Source organism: Odontomachus brunneus, unplaced genomic scaffold (assembly GCF_010583005.1).
Source record: "Odontomachus brunneus isolate Ranch 3 - 2012 unplaced genomic scaffold, Obru_v1 Obru_scaffold_007, whole genome shotgun sequence".
NCBI classification, from domain to species: Eukaryota; Metazoa; Arthropoda; class Insecta; order Hymenoptera; family Formicidae; genus Odontomachus; species Odontomachus brunneus.
This window is the reverse complement of record NW_022639457.1, coordinates 1,269,742-1,286,551: the sequence shown is the minus strand read 5'-3', so window position 1 is coordinate 1,286,551 and position 16,810 is coordinate 1,269,742. Positions and strand designations below refer to the sequence as shown.

At 42.7% G+C, this 16,810-nt stretch overlaps 1 protein-coding gene across 2 annotated transcripts in view; it reads right to left on the bottom strand.

The window, feature by feature from the left end:
* Positions 1-49: 49 nt before the first annotated feature.
* Positions 50-16,810, bottom strand: part of LOC116853976 — a 39,534-nt gene continuing 22,773 nt past the window's right edge. For both annotated transcript variants that reach the window (XM_032835387.1, XM_032835388.1), the window contains 4 exons: positions 14,678-14,780; positions 14,405-14,591; positions 10,048-10,129; positions 50-9,245 (listed from right to left, as the gene is read on the bottom strand). In XM_032835387.1, the coding sequence (XP_032691278.1) occupies positions 9,099-9,245; positions 10,048-10,129; positions 14,405-14,591; positions 14,678-14,780 (519 nt within the window). In that variant the 3' untranslated portion in view covers positions 50-9,098. The remainder of the gene's footprint in view (positions 9,246-10,047; positions 10,130-14,404; positions 14,592-14,677; positions 14,781-16,810) is intronic.

Below are 16,810 nucleotides of genomic sequence, written 5' to 3'. Positions count from 1 at the left end.
CCTTCCCTCCCTCCCTCCCTCCCTCCCTCCCTCTCTCTCTCTCCCTCTCTCTCCCTCTCTCTCTCTCTCTCTTCCTCGCTCTCTCTCCCTTTGTCTACCTCGCTCTCGCTTTCTCTCTCTCAACATAATTCCCGTGGAGGCTGCTGAAAATATCCGGCGCATTCTGGATCACGAGCTACAAGCGGATCGACGATTATATCATGCTCTCGTACATGCGCGGCCGTGTTCGCCTCGCGATAATGTATCTGGAATATGGCTTATTAAGTATTCACACGACGATTTTCCAAAATCGCACGGACGATCAAGCGAATTTGTGCCCGAATCCCAGAAACGCCATTACCGACGCAATTAGCAGATGTAGCGTTAAAGTGCCCGCGATATACGAGAGACCGATTAAAAGCGGTATTTCGAGGGTCACTAGTGGGAGAGGGATAGGGAAGGCGAAAGAGCAGGAGGAGGAACAGAGAAGAGGAAGAGAATCACACTCGGCCGCTTGATTGCAGGGAAAGGGCTAAGCAGCATCACAACGCTTGGTATAACGTAAAAAACATTTCGCCACTCGTAACGCACGCGGAGGGCTCCAATTGCCGAATATTTAATCATTTAATCGGCTAGATCGCCGGAAAAGTCAGAAGCGCGCCGTCAATCGGATTCAATAATAACCGGTATTTTTTCTGCCCCCGTCCCCCGTGACGCGAATCGATATATGTACATACACAGGGGCGCTTGGAAATATTTATTAAATTTCCTTCGCGTACAGTAGCGTTCATTAAAACCGGTATGCGGGGCGCGCATTGATAGCATTCAATAAATCGCGCTGACGAATTACAATTTTCAGCATTACATCGCAGGAACGCGCGAGAAAAAAAGCGCGCGGGACTTTTATCGTTATCCGTTTACATGCCCCTCGGATATCGAGTCGCAGTCTCGACTTTCCAATTCCTGAGTGATTTATCGTCATTATCGCGAGCTTTATAAAAGTCTCGCTTTTTATCCCCCTCAGTCCCCGGTGTCCAGTAGGCTGGGCATTGTTTCCAAGTCTGACTCTCCTTACTTGAAGAGTGCGTGAAACTTTATTTAGCATCCTTCAAATCAATTGGTTGCACCGCAAAGTATAAGAGAGAATAAAAGTCTTGAAAAAAATATATCCCAATAATCTTTCAAATTAAGGGAAACCTAATACTTTCGTAAAATGTTGAGATAGTTTGCCTTAAGACTGAGAAGATTATGAAAGTATGCTTTTCGAATTTCTTGTCGCGGAGCGACAGTTCTGTTTCTCTGCGCGTTTCGTCACGATGTAACTTCAAATGTGAGTGTATGTGAGTGTACATGAGGGTGCTCGTGTGTGCTCTGCGCCTCCCTCGAACTTTTCCAAGTGTAATGTTAAGTAAACAAATCCTCGGCGTTTGACGTTCGCTCCGCTCTTTGGCAGATGAAAATCAGATTTCGCCGGCCGCGGCGACGCGAAACGGTCCCAGTCCTCTCTTTCTCTCTCCCTCTCTCTCCCTCTCTCTCTCTCTCTCTCTCTCTCTCTCTCAAAACGACGTGTGTATCGTCTTCACGTCACGTACATACGTCGTTCGATGAAACGACGAACAAATATTATTTCTCGTGTGCCAGCGAAAACTCTTCCATCGTGTCCGCGCTATCGGTTGGTTCGTTCTACGGTTCCTCGTGCTCCGTCCCCGCGATCGTTGGCCCACAACCTGCGGTATCTGCATCGACCTCGAGTCAGATCAAGATTTATTTCCGGCCGTCGTAGTCCCCTCGCTCATATATTTTAATGCAATATGCGCACGGTTGTAACGCTGTAAACTTAACAGTCCGCGCAGTTGCAGAATACGTTTCACGCGTAACGATACCTCTCGTGATGATGAGAAAACTCGATGCGAATCTCGTCCATAGAACGAGCGGGTTATCAATTTTATCATTGTCGACTATTATCGTCCAGCTCGCCTCCGACATTAAACCATGGCACAGAATTCGAGAATAGAATTCGTATCGATTCTTTGATTTTTATATAACTTAATATTGGAAGAAGACTCACAGACATATACAGGTGCATAGACGTACTATGTGTATGCATCCATAAACGCAGATCTAATCCTTCCTGCCTTGTGCGCGTAGAATTTCGCCGCAAATTTTGTCGCGAATTATAAATCGCCCGAAGCGTATTCTACAGTAATCCGCATCACGCGCACACACGTATACATCATTCCCAGCAACGTTTGTTTTACAATGAATATGCAATGTAGTCACAGCTGTTTAATATCGATATCAAGCCGTATCTCATAATCATAATGTAATATGTTGTCGCGATACGTCGCATACGTCGATATTGTATATTCGCAGTACGCGGCTACGTTGTAATATCCGTTTTATTAACATAACAAAATTGCCATGCACGCAAGCAAGCAAGCAAGCAAGTAAGCAAGCAAGCCAGCCAGCCAGTCAGCCAGTAAACCAGCGAGCCAACAAGCAAGTAAGCAAGCAAGCAAGCAAGCAAGCCTACGTAATTATCCGACGGTATCCGCGGACGTGTAAAAATCGCGTCCCGCCGTCCTGTATTAATTAGCGGAGCACGTAGCCCCGCACGAGCTGTAAGAAGGTTGTCGATTTACAAACACGTCGGGAACGGGTCACGGGAGCGGAGTTACGAAATAAATTATCGACTTTGGCGGAGTTTCTGGGCTAGGCGGAGCGATCTCCGAGGACTTCGACAAGGAAATGGATGGCTACACACGAGAATCGATTCATTTTCGCTCTTCGCGCGCGATACACACCCACACAATATGGGATAACTCCGGCTCGTCCCGGGAATACGTGATCGTGGTGCGCGTCGGTCAAGCGCTGATTCTTGGACGTGGCCGGGTTTATTGTTGCGTTATAACACAATGATCATTCGTCTCACACACGTATTATAATCTCTACGACCTCCCGGGACGCTACGCTCTAAAGTGCAATCAGTGTCTACTTCACTGGGATGCTACATCTATAACTGATGGTGCAGCTACAAGTACAGCGCCGCAATCAGTAAAATCTCGCTGAAAGATTGATAATGAAAGAAGATACTGTCAGTTGATTGTACCCGAGTGGAAACTCTAGCCTTACTTCTGACCTGAACTTCCTAACATCTGTATATTCTGAAGGATCAGTGTATGTGTAATACACATAGAAATCCTACTTATAACGCCTTTAAGTGGCAGAAAACGCACGAAATGCCATTTATGGATCCTAAAGAGAATCTCTCGGCGAATTTGCAAGTTAAATAGATTCAAACTGATGTAAGCTTCAGAGTATCGAAATAGATGTTAGATGGAAGTATCGAGATAGATTACTGTTTCCATTATTGATGCAGGTTGCAAGACACAAACAATGTTACTGCACGTGTATCGTCACGGAAGTTAATTTTAATGCTGCGAACATAGAAAGTTAAATTTGACACAAAATATAACGAATTTTTGTATACCACACAGATTTTGCGGTGGAATCTTTTTTGGTCACAGTCGATGACCAAGATATAAGACAGAATAGTAAAATGGGAATATCTACACCAAAAATCAGTGAATATTCATTATCGATGAAATACTTCTTTTACTGACACAATCGGAAACATTTTTTTACTGATTCACTTTAAGAGAGTATAGCTCGTGTCTGATATAACAAGCACGAGACTCTCTTTCTTTCTCTCTCTCTTTCTCTTTTCTCTCTTTCTCTGCCCAATCTCCGATTACAATATAACAAATTCGCTTTATGTCTCCGCCATGGTCTCCTCGGCGGATTATTAATTTTTCCGCAGGAATCTGTCGTTAACGAGACGCAACGTCGCGCGTCGCGTTTCCCACATTGTGTGCGCGTATATTCATTCCGTGTACGTGATACGTAATATTTGTACGCGTTAGAAAATACGCGCTCGATGGAATATCTCGCGTACCGGACGCGAAACTCGCCGTGATAATCTACCACGGCGGCATTCTCTCTCTCTAGTTTTGTTTCACTGAATAAAATCCGCTGCTTCTCGCGACGACTCATTTCGCGCAGTTCGAGACCGCTGAAACTACGCGCGGAGCGCACAAACAGCCACGACAGACGCTGCTGTTGTTGCTGTTGCTGTTTGCTGCCGTCGCCGCTGCTGGGGGGCCACTTTATCGGGTAAAGTCACTGCAGCAGCTTTTACAGGAATTACTCAGTGAATCGCAGCGCGAAATAGGACGCTTCGACATAAGTAAAGTGTGCGCAACGCATTCATCGCGGTATAGCGAAAATCCCGAAGCCGCTCGCGCCGCTTCATCGAATTAATCTTTGTCTACCGGCTTTTACCGTGATCGTAGGAATCGTGAAAAATGATCCTATTTATCTCGTTTAAGACAACATCTATCAGACGGAGTGCTTCGAGCTTCGCCCCTGCCGATGCGCGTAGTGAGAGAGAACTCCGATAGTGATGGTGGTTTCCGCCACCGCGTGTCGTTGGAGATCATTAGCGGACGCCCTTCACGTCAAGAACAATACACCACCAGTGTGAGCCGATGCACGTGCGAGAAAGATCCTCACGTAGCGAATTCCGATCGCCCGCGCCGTCGTCCGCACGGCGACTCACGACCGGTAACTTTTCGACGCGAGAAAATACCACGTGGGCCGCTTTAACGGAGCCGCGCGAAAATTGAGTCGCGCGCGAGAGCGGCGACGAATTAGCATGCGAAAATACGGTATGGCCGTATAAAGGTGGGAGGTGAAAGAACTCAGCTCGACTCGGCTCGCATTCCGCCGCGCGTTTGTCGAATAAATTACGCGATTTCTAATTAAGCACGGCCAAAGTGCTTATTACGGTCGGTACATTAATCATCCTTCCGTTTGTAGGTGACACTTTTTTCGCCTGAATCTACGTTTTATGAGGAAAAAGTCTCATTTATATGAAATATAGTTTTTGGCCGGAATATATAAAGGAATGTGTGTATATATACACAGCCTGCGCCGCGATAACGACGACTAATCCTTTCGAGTATTAGCTCATCGATTGCATTCTTACGGTACTATCGTGACCGCAATATCGAGTTGAAATTTTCAACTTATTTTCAATCTTAATATTCCATTTAACGTCTACTTTGATAGCCTATATCAATCTCTTTTGATTCTAACGTACAGCTTTGCCGAGAAGCTTGTTACTCTTTCAAACGTACAAGTGACATTTCTCGTACGTTTTCTACTTCATTTACAGTGCTAATTACACACAGAAAAATACATACTACACTCAAATAAATGTTGCATGTTTCAAGTATTTCATAAGTTTATATATCCGCAAATCTATCACAAATTTTCATCACAAGTATCAAATCTATTCGTGGTACGTTCGGAATTCTAGCAAGTTTAGCATCTCATAAATATTAAATGGAAACAAAAGTTCAGTTTGTTTACTACGTAAAGTTACGTAATATTTTTATAAAAAGAATAAATTCTTCTTTTGAGTGTATGATAATGAGCTTTCCTTAAATTTCTGATGAATATATCATAAGATCTTTCGAGAAAATATCCTTTGTAAAAGATAACCATTGTTTCAAAGAAAGAGAATAAACTCTCGTTTTTCTCGGCGGTTGAATATTTTTCTGTATGCAGTACTTCTGTTTCCACGTGTATTAAACGTACACTGATCCTTCAGAATATACGTACGTTAGAAAGTTCAGGTCTAAAGCAGGACTGAAATTTCGACTCGGGATGTCGCATGGCACTCGCGATCAAGCGGATAATCGCAATATTGCGAACAATGTTCACGCGAGATTCCGTTTTCCAACACGGTGGAAACAGAGACCGAACATTTTTCACGTTGATACGAAGCGGATTCCACTCCTTCGAGATCCTGAGTCTCATAGTACCTCGCATTCGTGCCGAGAATATACCTCCGCTCGCCGGCTATATTCATCGGGGAGCGCTAACGCGGGGAATGCGCTCGACTAACGGTACTTTTAAATGATTACAGTCACGGCTATTTGTCACTCGTCGTTTATCATTTCGGCGTACTAAAAGAGGAAGGGACACCCCCTAACCAGAACTTTCTCCAGGACCCAAGAGCGTCGCGGAATTACCAGTCTCGCTATTTCCCTCGCGTAACTCGCACGACCTTCTTTCCCTGACGGCAGAGGTGGAGAGAAGAGAAGAGCCCCGCTCTGCGCGACCAATTTTCATGGCGCGGGGACGAGCCGCGTATCTCATTGCAGTAAGCGGATGACCCAATTTCGTAACAATGCACCCCGCTAGCGTCGGCGTGCGCGAACGAGACGCAAACAAACAAGAACAGGGCAGGGAAAATGGAGATGGAGGAGGCGGGCCGTTTTATCGCCGAGCTGCAGCAGGCGAAACCCGCCTGGGTAGTGCGCGAGTTAGAGGAACGCGCTTATGAGAGCGCTCCCTCGCCGGTTATTTATATTTATACGTTAAATGTAAGGGAAAATCGCGGGGGGAACTCTACTCAACCGCGCGCGCGCGCGCGTTCATCACGCTGGCTCGAGCGCAATCGAATTCGGTGACGCGCGGTTTAATTTATCTGCCGTTAGATTACACGCGCGCGCGTACGTCGTAATTGCCGAGATTATGCCGTCGAAGTGCGAGAAGCTCACGACTCAGAAAACAGCGGTGGAAAAAGCGCATGATCGCGAGACGAAGTACCAACAGCCGCGATTTTAATTTGCAAAATTACTCTCGCAAGAATATGTTTGTTACAAAATAAAGCACCGCGCCCGAGCAAAATAACATCTCCACGAGGTGAATATGCATTTATGCTTGCCTAGAGTCCGCGAAAGGCTTAATTCGCGCCCGACGACGAAGAGGGCACGAGATTAACCAGCGAGCGAGAGCGAGATCGAGGGAGAGGGGAGAGGGAGAGAAAGAGAGGGAGATGAGCACGTACAACACACTCGCGGTTTTACGCGCTCGCGTGAGTCGAAATTCATGCGGTGCAGGAACTGATATTTCCCAGAAAATGAATCACCCTTATACAAACGGACCGACACACCGCGGTAACAGCGGCACAATAGTCAGACAATAGCAAAAGCGTGCTGCTTGGTGGTAGCTAGCTAGAAGGGTGGCTGAAACTGGGAGGGATGGCGGAGGGGCCGGACGTGGAGGTACGCGAGCGCTCGGGGGATGCATACGACGAAGGCAGGAGAGATTTCGTGGATCGCTCTCTCCACCCGCCGGCTAGGCGGTAGTGGGCTCGGCTAGGTGGTGAACGAAGAGGGCGAACCGGGGCCGCCGGCAACGAGGAAGGATGGAGGGTTGAAACTGCGCTCTCCAGACGGAAACAGGATGAAGGTGCGCCTTTCCGCGTACAAACCGCGCCGCGCCGCGCCGCCCAAACAGCCGAGCAAATTAAATAACCCACATCCATTAAAGATAGTGCCGTTACCCTTCCGGGTTAGTGCCTGGTTACCGAGCGTTTAATGTCTAATTAACGTATTACGCAAATCGGTTGATAGAAGCGATAGAGCGAACGACTCGAGCGAGCGAGCGAGCGAGCGAACGAACGAACGGACGGGAACGCGGGCGTGCGAACGTCGCGCGGACGACGATTTACGATTCATGAGCGCACCAACACACCCGCGCGATTCACGCAGCCATTTGCGTTCAAATTGGAGAACATTGATTTCGCTTGATGAAAGAGAGAGAATCAATCGCTCTCCACCGATGGCGAGGAAAATTTATTCCGGCTAACTCGCAACGGGGTAGTACTCTCTCGCGCGTACGATGACACTTCCGCTATTGAATCTTAAACGAATGTTCTATATATATATATATATATATATATATATATATATATATATATATATCCAGTTGATGTATTGTTTTGTTGTTTGTAAAAATGGAAATCACAAGCCCGCTGTAAGATTAATCACACAAAGTCTTCTAGAGATATTTTGGGTCGCGTAAGTAAATACGTGCATTTTCTCTTTGGCAAACTCGCACTAAAATCGATACCTCGCGAAACGCAAGCGAATCTCGTCTGGACACAGATAAGGTGAGCGAAGCAACAGCGTGCTTAAATTTTAACAATACGATAACCGATTGAGGAACTTTTCTCTTGATAGTACTGCGCGCGTGTTACATTCATCCATACATATATTCAAATGATCGTTCCTTGATGTTCATGAAATTTAAAGCACATCGATCCATACAGCAACTAGATTCTCACGGGATTGCTTCTTTGAGGTTTGGTCAATCATAGCGTCACTCATGGTCCTGATTTATCAAGTTTCCCTTCGCTCTCTCCATCTATTTCTCTCCCTCCTTCTCTCTCTCTCTTTCTCTCTCTCTCTCTCTCTCTCTCTGCCTCTCATAACACCCACACACTCTCTCTCGCAAGGCTTTCATAAAATTTAAAAGGTTATCCACCATCCTCGTCGCTTTTTCATGTCAAGTCGGTTTTATAAGAAAACAGAAGAACGTCGATGTTAACACATTTTTGCCCTAATTTTCCACTAACTTTCCACTACTTTTTCCGTCTGAAATTTACAAGCTTTCATATTATCGTACATGCACACCGAGTGACACACCTAACTATTTACTGAACATTAGCGACTTTAAGAAACAGTACAGCGCGAGTACGTGTCTATGCTTCCGACTTCGTTCTAGACTTTAAATTCCCAAGCGCCATCGAATTTTTGCATTCGATATTCAAAAACGCACTTTATCTCCCGTTTTATAACGCATCACACTGATAAGCGCTTCGAATTTATATTTTGTTTATCAATATCTCGCGCGCTAAAACGAACGAATCGCGCCGATTTGTATCTTCACATTTTATTTAAACGTCACGACACCCGCGCGCTCTACATCATTTCGAAAATAAGCGACTCGTGCGAACGAGTCGATATTTGTTATTACGCGCAATTGTCCCAAGATTAAAAAAGAACCGAGAAAAGAAGATGGGAAAGCATTTTGGCGCCAAACTCGGGTACCGTTCGACGACCCTATCGACCGTGTCGCATCATCGACGACATCTAACGGTCTTCTCCTTATTCAGCCCGTAGAATACGGAGCGGCATTACCGGGACGAGGTCCCCCTTTGCTCTTACGCTTCCTCGCAGGGCGAAATACTTTACGGAGAAAATTCAATAGATAGCTGGGCGGTAGAGGATGTTGTAGAGATTGTTCCGTTGCGCGTGATCTATGGGGGCGCCGTGGCCCGGTCTACCCCACAGCCTTTTCCAAGTGTCGAAGTGCCTGCGACAACTCTCCTGCTCGATCCGCCGTTCCTCCTGAAACGATAACAAAATACGAGACGATTTTTTCTTCTCTCTCTCTTTCTCTCTGCCGTAGCGTTAGATAAAGCCGAATAAAAGAAAAATGAGATTCCGCGTGTCAAAGTAGCGAGAGTGTCTTACGAAAACGCGTGATCAAACAAGCGCGAAACGAGGATCGTATTGTCAAATTGAGAAATAACTTATGCAGTTTCCGCCACGCGTGCAAGGAAATGGCGCAGCAAGTCGCACGATGACGCTCCATTTCGACGGAATATCTTTTCACGTCCGCTAAGTTTGCCGATATACAGCGCAGGGATTTGTCCTCCCTTCCTTTTTCTTTCTCTCTTTTTTTTTCTATACATACAGATAGAAGTCTTTACATATATCAAGCAAAATCATCATTGGAATTAATCGTTAATCTTTCTTGTAAATATGTTCTCTTTATCTTTTTCTTGCAAAATATATACTTGTATCGTAAAATGCCTTTTTCTCCTCTTTCGCTCTTAGAGAATTGGACCGGATAAACGCATTCATCTATCTGTCTGTCTTCACGTCCCTTGACGAATCGATCGTAGAATCGACGCGAGTCGCTTTAATTTCGATTTTGGACTTGGTTTATTTTCGGTCAGCGTGGACGCTCTCTCGCGCGGACGTTCGATTTCATCGTTCCGCGCACGTATGCGGGGCCGTGTAGTCGATTCGATTCAATAACAGACGGCTGAACGATGACGAGATTGGCGAGAGATCGGCACAATTAATCCCCGCTTCGAATTACCGTCCGACGTTACGCAATCGTCATCGATCATACGGCACTTACCAGCGCCCTGTTCCGTTTACGACGTATCTGCTCGGCGAGGTCCGCGATGTATTCCCGATTGCCGACGCCGAGGGCGCGAAGCCTATAAAAGAAAGGGAGAGGCGCGCACGTCACTCAACTTTCATATCCTCTCTCTGATGGGCGCGCGCGACGCGCCCCCTCCGCGGAAATGACGGGGCCACGTGCGCCGCGCCGGGCACGATCACGAATGCTCTCGAGGGGGACGAGGCGCAATCTGAGGTAACGCGCGAATAAATCGCGCCAGATTCCATCCCCGTCCCCGGAACGAGAACTGTTTGATATCGTCGTCATCGCAAACGCGAAAGGTAAATTTAGAATATGAATTATGAGCGACGGAGATGCCGTGTAAAGATGACGAGTAAACAAATCTGACGGGATATTTTACTGGATTACCATTCGAAAATAGAACGCGTCGTCTTCGCCTCTACTAATCGAGTCGCAGCGAATCGCGAACAATTAAAATTGATGAATGAATAAATAATTCGTCTCTCTCTCTCTCTCTCTCCTCTCCTCACTCTTTCGATATTACACAAAATTAAGTCATGACCAAGGAGCAGATGCAAAAAAACTCACCTCATCCTCGATATTTTTGATGCCGCTTTGAATAGTCTTTAACGACCCGGCGCTAATAGCTAGATGTACGGATAGTACGCGCACGGGTCAATCGCGCGGAAACACCATGTATCGATTCTCGTACATACGTCACAAAATTAAATACACCCGCTCGTAGTATTCGGTGGATGTACTGTTCCATCGGCATAGCAAAAAAAACAAGGCAGAGAGAGAGAGAAAGAGAGGATGCAAGGGAAAAAAGAGAATATGGAAGGAAAAATAGATAAATAAATAAAGTCGCGAGGAGAGCTCTTTTTTTCGAGATGAATAATGTTCCGGGCTTGTACGGTGGTTTACCGGTGTGTTTTCTCCCGCAGGGTCATCACCGGCGCGCGGTGACAGATAATCGAGAGTGATTAATTACTATAGCCGCTACAGCGCGTTCGGTCGACCGCGTTATGAACAACGCGACGTGCGCGGCCGCGCGCCTCCGCTACGCAACTTTCATATACTATTCTATTAAACGTTATCAAAGTGTCTCGTTACGTGTCAGGTTGGCGCCGCTTCTACCCGTGTCCCGCGTTACGACCGTTTACACGCAGGGTTATCGAACGATAAATCGGTATTATCCTATCGGGTGCAACGACGGGGAAGAGTTACGTTTGCCCGACGTCAGATTAATAGCGTACGTCGAACGCGCACGGCGGAGGCTTGACTTTTTTTTTTTTTACAGCAAAGCCGCGATCTCGAAAACCATTTTGACCAGCCGCCCTCGCGGTCACTTCCGCGCGTATCCGCTTTTCGAAGTCCGACTGATAATCCCCGGGTCGAAATTTTCATCCTACTCTCGACCTCAATATTTCATTTAGCGTCTACTACACGGAAAAAAAAGAATGATCGTGTCAACCAGAAAAATATTAAAATATGGCATAGCTTTTCTTTCCGGCTTTAAGTATCAATTCTCGGTTGCGCTGATCCACCGATTCAAAAATGCAGTTTCTTTCAGCCAACGAATCGCAGTGCTAATGTATGATGTCGCAACGTAATCAAGAATTTATTACTGAAAGCCAGAAATTAAAACTATGTCATATTTTAATATTTTCTGGTTGACACGACCATTCTTTTCTTTTCGTGTAGGATACCTACTTTGAAGCTTCGCCGGTTTTTATTCTATTTAACCTACCATACTGAAAAGAAATAATTGACACACCTTATTTGTGGAATACAAAGTTCATTTCTGTGAAATAAAATTTACTCCTGTGAAATAAAGTTGATTTCTTTGAAATAAACTTTCATGCGGAATTTCTGTACCACTCATATTTCACCAGAAATTGGTTCGTTCAAATCAACTTTTTTTCTATATACGAGTAATATTTTGTGTTCTCATTTGGAAACACTAAGTAAGACTTTAATTTCCACGTGATTGAAACATATATTGATCCTCCAGAATATATAGACGCTAGTTCAGATCGAAAATAAAGCTAAAATTTCGATTCGAGATACTGCGAGATATTATATCGCGGCCTCAAATCTTTCTCTCGCAGACCGTTTTAAATAATCCATTTCTATCTCCACTTATGTTCGATTCGCTATTATAAGCTCGACGGAGCAACGAATCCATTCTCCAATTAAGACAAAGAGCCTTTAAAGTAAGCGAAAGTGTTCTATTTCTTCCTCTCTCTCTTTTGCCCGAAAAGCGCTCGAGGGAAAAATGAAATATATCCATCTATCCATCTTTCTTTAAGTTGATTGGAACGATATCAAACGCTGGTATCAAAGAGCACGTATTTTCGAAGGGATTCTACACGAAAGTAAAAATCATGCCAATAAATATTTAGAGAGCACCGTTCGCGCGCGGCCGTGTACGAGGGGGAAAGTGAGGGTGAGATTGAGCAGGAACGGACAGGTGAAACGGTCGAGGTCGAGTGCATTCGGGTCAATTGGTTGATTACCTGTAATGTAGTTACATCCCTCGAGTGTCGTATCGCCGGCTAACCAATTCTACGGTCAGCATCGTGTCTCGTCGTGTTTATCATACTTATGAGACGCGAGCGTAAAAACAGCCGTACATACGCACACAAACAAACAAACGCGATGATATTACAGTCGCGAGCTCTCCTCGCATTCGCTACGTGACAAAACGCAAACGCACGTCGCGTACGCACCATTGTATACTCCTCATTATATACTCGCCTCGCGTTTCCTTACTTTCTTTTCTCTTTTCTCCTCTTTTCTTTTTTATTTTTTACACGAAGCTGTCAGACTTTCGCGTCAGATCGACAAAACTCAAAAAGAAAAAGAGAGGGAGAGCAAGAAAAAGAGAATTTAGAGAAGAAACAGGAAAGAAAGTCGAGTATTAAAAAAGAGGATAAATAAAAGGGAGAGAAAATAACGGAGAGAATGTTGCGCAAGTATAAACGTATACTGACGTATAAAGTAGAAGACTGGTGAGCAAGACGACGTTACACAATATGCATGTATAACGTGTACGCGGTAATATACAGGGTGTTCGTTTCGCAGAGATATTTATGAAAATTAATTGCAGTTTTCAAGAGGCCGGCACGCGTATATGTGCGTACGTACGTACGTACGTACGTACGTACGTACGTGCGTGCGTGCGTGCGTGCGTGCGTGCGTGCGTGCGTGCGTGCGTGCATGCATGCATGTCTTCCTTCCTTTTGAGAGGACGCGAAACGCGAAATTCTCGTACCAGTAAATGAGTAATCAATAACACGTTTTCATCGAGGAAATTATCGGGCGAACAATAAGTGCTTTTAATATCAATTATAGTAATGAGTATATGCACGTGATTATACATGAGTACCAGTTATGTATTTATACCCGACACGCCGTTTATCGATTATTCTATCGTCCCGACACGTGTTATCCTCAACATTTGCAGGTTCACGTAACACGGCGGACGCAGTTAGGACACGCTACAATAATCCGTTGGCAACACGTATTACTCTCGAATTATTGTCATAAATAATTGTAATATATTAATATCAAGAGACAGATAAACGCGGCTTCTTTCAACGTCGAAAATTAAATTTAATACAGGGTAAAAAATAATGTAATATTAATAAAAATTTCAATTTAACAATAAAATAATAATTCTTTTCATAACAATTAAATAACTACCTAAGACAAGCACAAATTATTAAAAGATATTTTAAAGACGCCCAAATGATATCTAAAAGAGATAGGACGTTCTTTGGAGATTTTTTATCAGATTGTTTTTATCAGATTGTGCTGTTTGGTAAAATATACATAAACATAATAAAATGATATAAATAATTCATGATATAAAAGTTAGATATAAAATTAGATATACATAAAAATAAGATATAGAAAACAGATATAAAACAAGAAATTAGATATAAAACAAGATATACAGAGTAAACTGATATAATTTATAATGTAAAAATTAAGGTTATAAACAAAGTATGAAAAATCCGGAATTTTCGACATCAATATGATTATCGTAATATATTGAATATACCGAGAGACAGATAAACGATTTTCTTTCATTATCGCCGGCAATTATTATCAAAATTAATAGAATGGAATGAAAAGCGTGAGAATTCGTGGCTTTCGATATTCGCGCAAGCTCAGAATCCCGAGATATAAATCTCGATCATTAGCCAACGAACATTGGTATTCTAATGAGCGCGTTATATCGCGCAATCGTTAACGTCGCGCTCATCGCGCGGCCATTCATTTTGAACGAGCGAGCCAATATTCGAACAGTCGTCGTCGTCCTCGTCGCACACGTCGTACTTACGATTCTATCGTGTATCCCGGACGAGTGGCGTCCGTGACGAGATAGCGCGTGGTCTGCGGATGCGACTGATAACGCCGGCTAGTTAACAAAGGTACCAATTCGACACCACCCGTTAGCTCGTATACCTGAATCTCCTCCTTGTAGAGGTTCCTCGGATCCTGCAGCGGTTGTGTTTCCGATACGATGCCTGCGCAGAGCGAAAGACCGTTCACGGAAACGAGATTCAACGTCGTACACGTTCGCGAGGAGCAACTAGCAAACTCCGCTATTTACCTGGCGTCGCCCTGTCATCGTAGAATTTATTCACGTCCGCAACAGCCGGAGGGTCTATATTCCTCTTGTATAGTCTGTCGATCACCGAGTTGTTCGTCCAACCCTGAAATACACCGAGGTTCTTTTTAAGTCGGAGAATCGACGAGACTTTCCCGTTGTGTTTGTTCCCATTGTATATGTGCCTCTCTTTTTGAATTAATTGTGATTATTGATCGTTCCTCTCTATATTATTTTTTATTCATTTTGCTTAAAAATGTACTGTCTGTGTAGCTCCTGCAAAAAATTACTGAAAATTCGAGATATTTCTATTTTTACTTAAAAACCTATATATACACACGCACGCACGATATAGTTAAATAATAATATATTTCGACTTTAACGTTACCTTTCTATCTCTATTTATCTATTTTATTTTATTTTATATTAAAAATGTTCTTTTTTAAACAGTTATCTGTCCTTTTTTAATCCTCCTAATACTTTATAAGTTTTACGGATACCGTCCAAAAATACCTTGAAAAATATGCGATTTTTTAGATAATATCTATTAAAATTAATATATTTCTCTTAAAAATGAAAATATTTTCATTTTTATTTTATTTTGTTTTTTTTATTTTATTGTAAAATATATGTAGTTTTACGTGGAAGAAAAAAAATTATTTTCCGTAAATAGATGTTTATAATAGCAAAATAAACCATTTTTTTTTGTAGAAACATTTCTATTTTTGAATAAATATTTCCATATTCTTGTGGAAATGGAAACAATTATATTTCACGGAATACAAAAGAGTACAGTAGACTTTATTTGTTAAACAAAGTTGAAATCTGATCAAAGCATACGCCGGCAATCTTTCAGTAAGCTGATAAAGTAACCGCATGCTTTCATCCTACCGCTACACTACTGATATATTACACATATTTTTACAATAACATCTGAGGTAAAACTGAGTAAAACATATATATTTCTACCCAGTAAGCGTATTCCACTATATAAACTTATATTATAAAATTAAAGTGTCACATTACATGTATTTAAATTATATTAAAAATTATATTAAAAACCGATACATACATATATATATATATATATATATATATATATATATATATAGGGTGTTTGGTAACTGATCGAGCAACCGACGTGTACGGATAGAACGGGTCAAAATAATCATAAAAGTTATATACCATTTTGAAATTTTCTCAATATTTATTCCGTAATTAATTAAAATGTATAAACGAATGAGCTCACGAGAAGCGTTAGGACAGGCTCTGTGTGTAAAAGAAATAGCTTACCTCTTAGCAACGATAAGTAAACAGCTGATTTCGAGGCGGAGTAACGTATACGTGTCGCTTGTTACTTCGCTTCAAAATCAGCTGTTTACTCATTATAAGAGGTAAGCCATTTCTTTTACACACAGAGCCTGCCCTACTGCTTCTCATGAGCTCATTCGTTTATACATTTTAATTAATTACGGAATAAATATTGAGAAAATTTCAAAATGATACATAACTTTTATGATTATTTTGACCCGTTCTATCCGTACACGGCGGTTGCTCGATCCATTACCGGACACCCTCTATATATATATATATATATATATATACTGGGTGTCTCACACTCTCCTCCGGGCATTTTGTGGACATAGAATGGGTTAATGTGAACATAAAAGTCCTATACCGTTTTGCGAAATTCGTAATAATTATCGAGATATTAATTGTAGAAAACTTGTAAATGATCATGCAGAATATGGTAAATGAGTTATAGTAGCGACGACTGCCGTCGTGTACTTATACTTTAGGTCAAATTGAATAAAAAAGTCCTGTACCATTTTCCAAATAATCATATAAATTTTTAATTATTAATTAAAGAAGATTATTGCATGGTTTTGCGTGATAATGCACTCATCTTCTTTAATTAATAATTAAAAATCTATGTGATTATTTGCAAAATGATAGAGGACTTTTTTGTTCAATTTGACCTAAAGTATAAGTATACGACGGCAGTCGTCGCTATTATAACTTATTTACTACATCCTGCATGATTATTCACAAATTTTCTACAATTAATATCTCGATAATTATTGCCAATATCGCAAAACAGTATAAGACTTTTATGTTCACGTCAACCCATTCTAT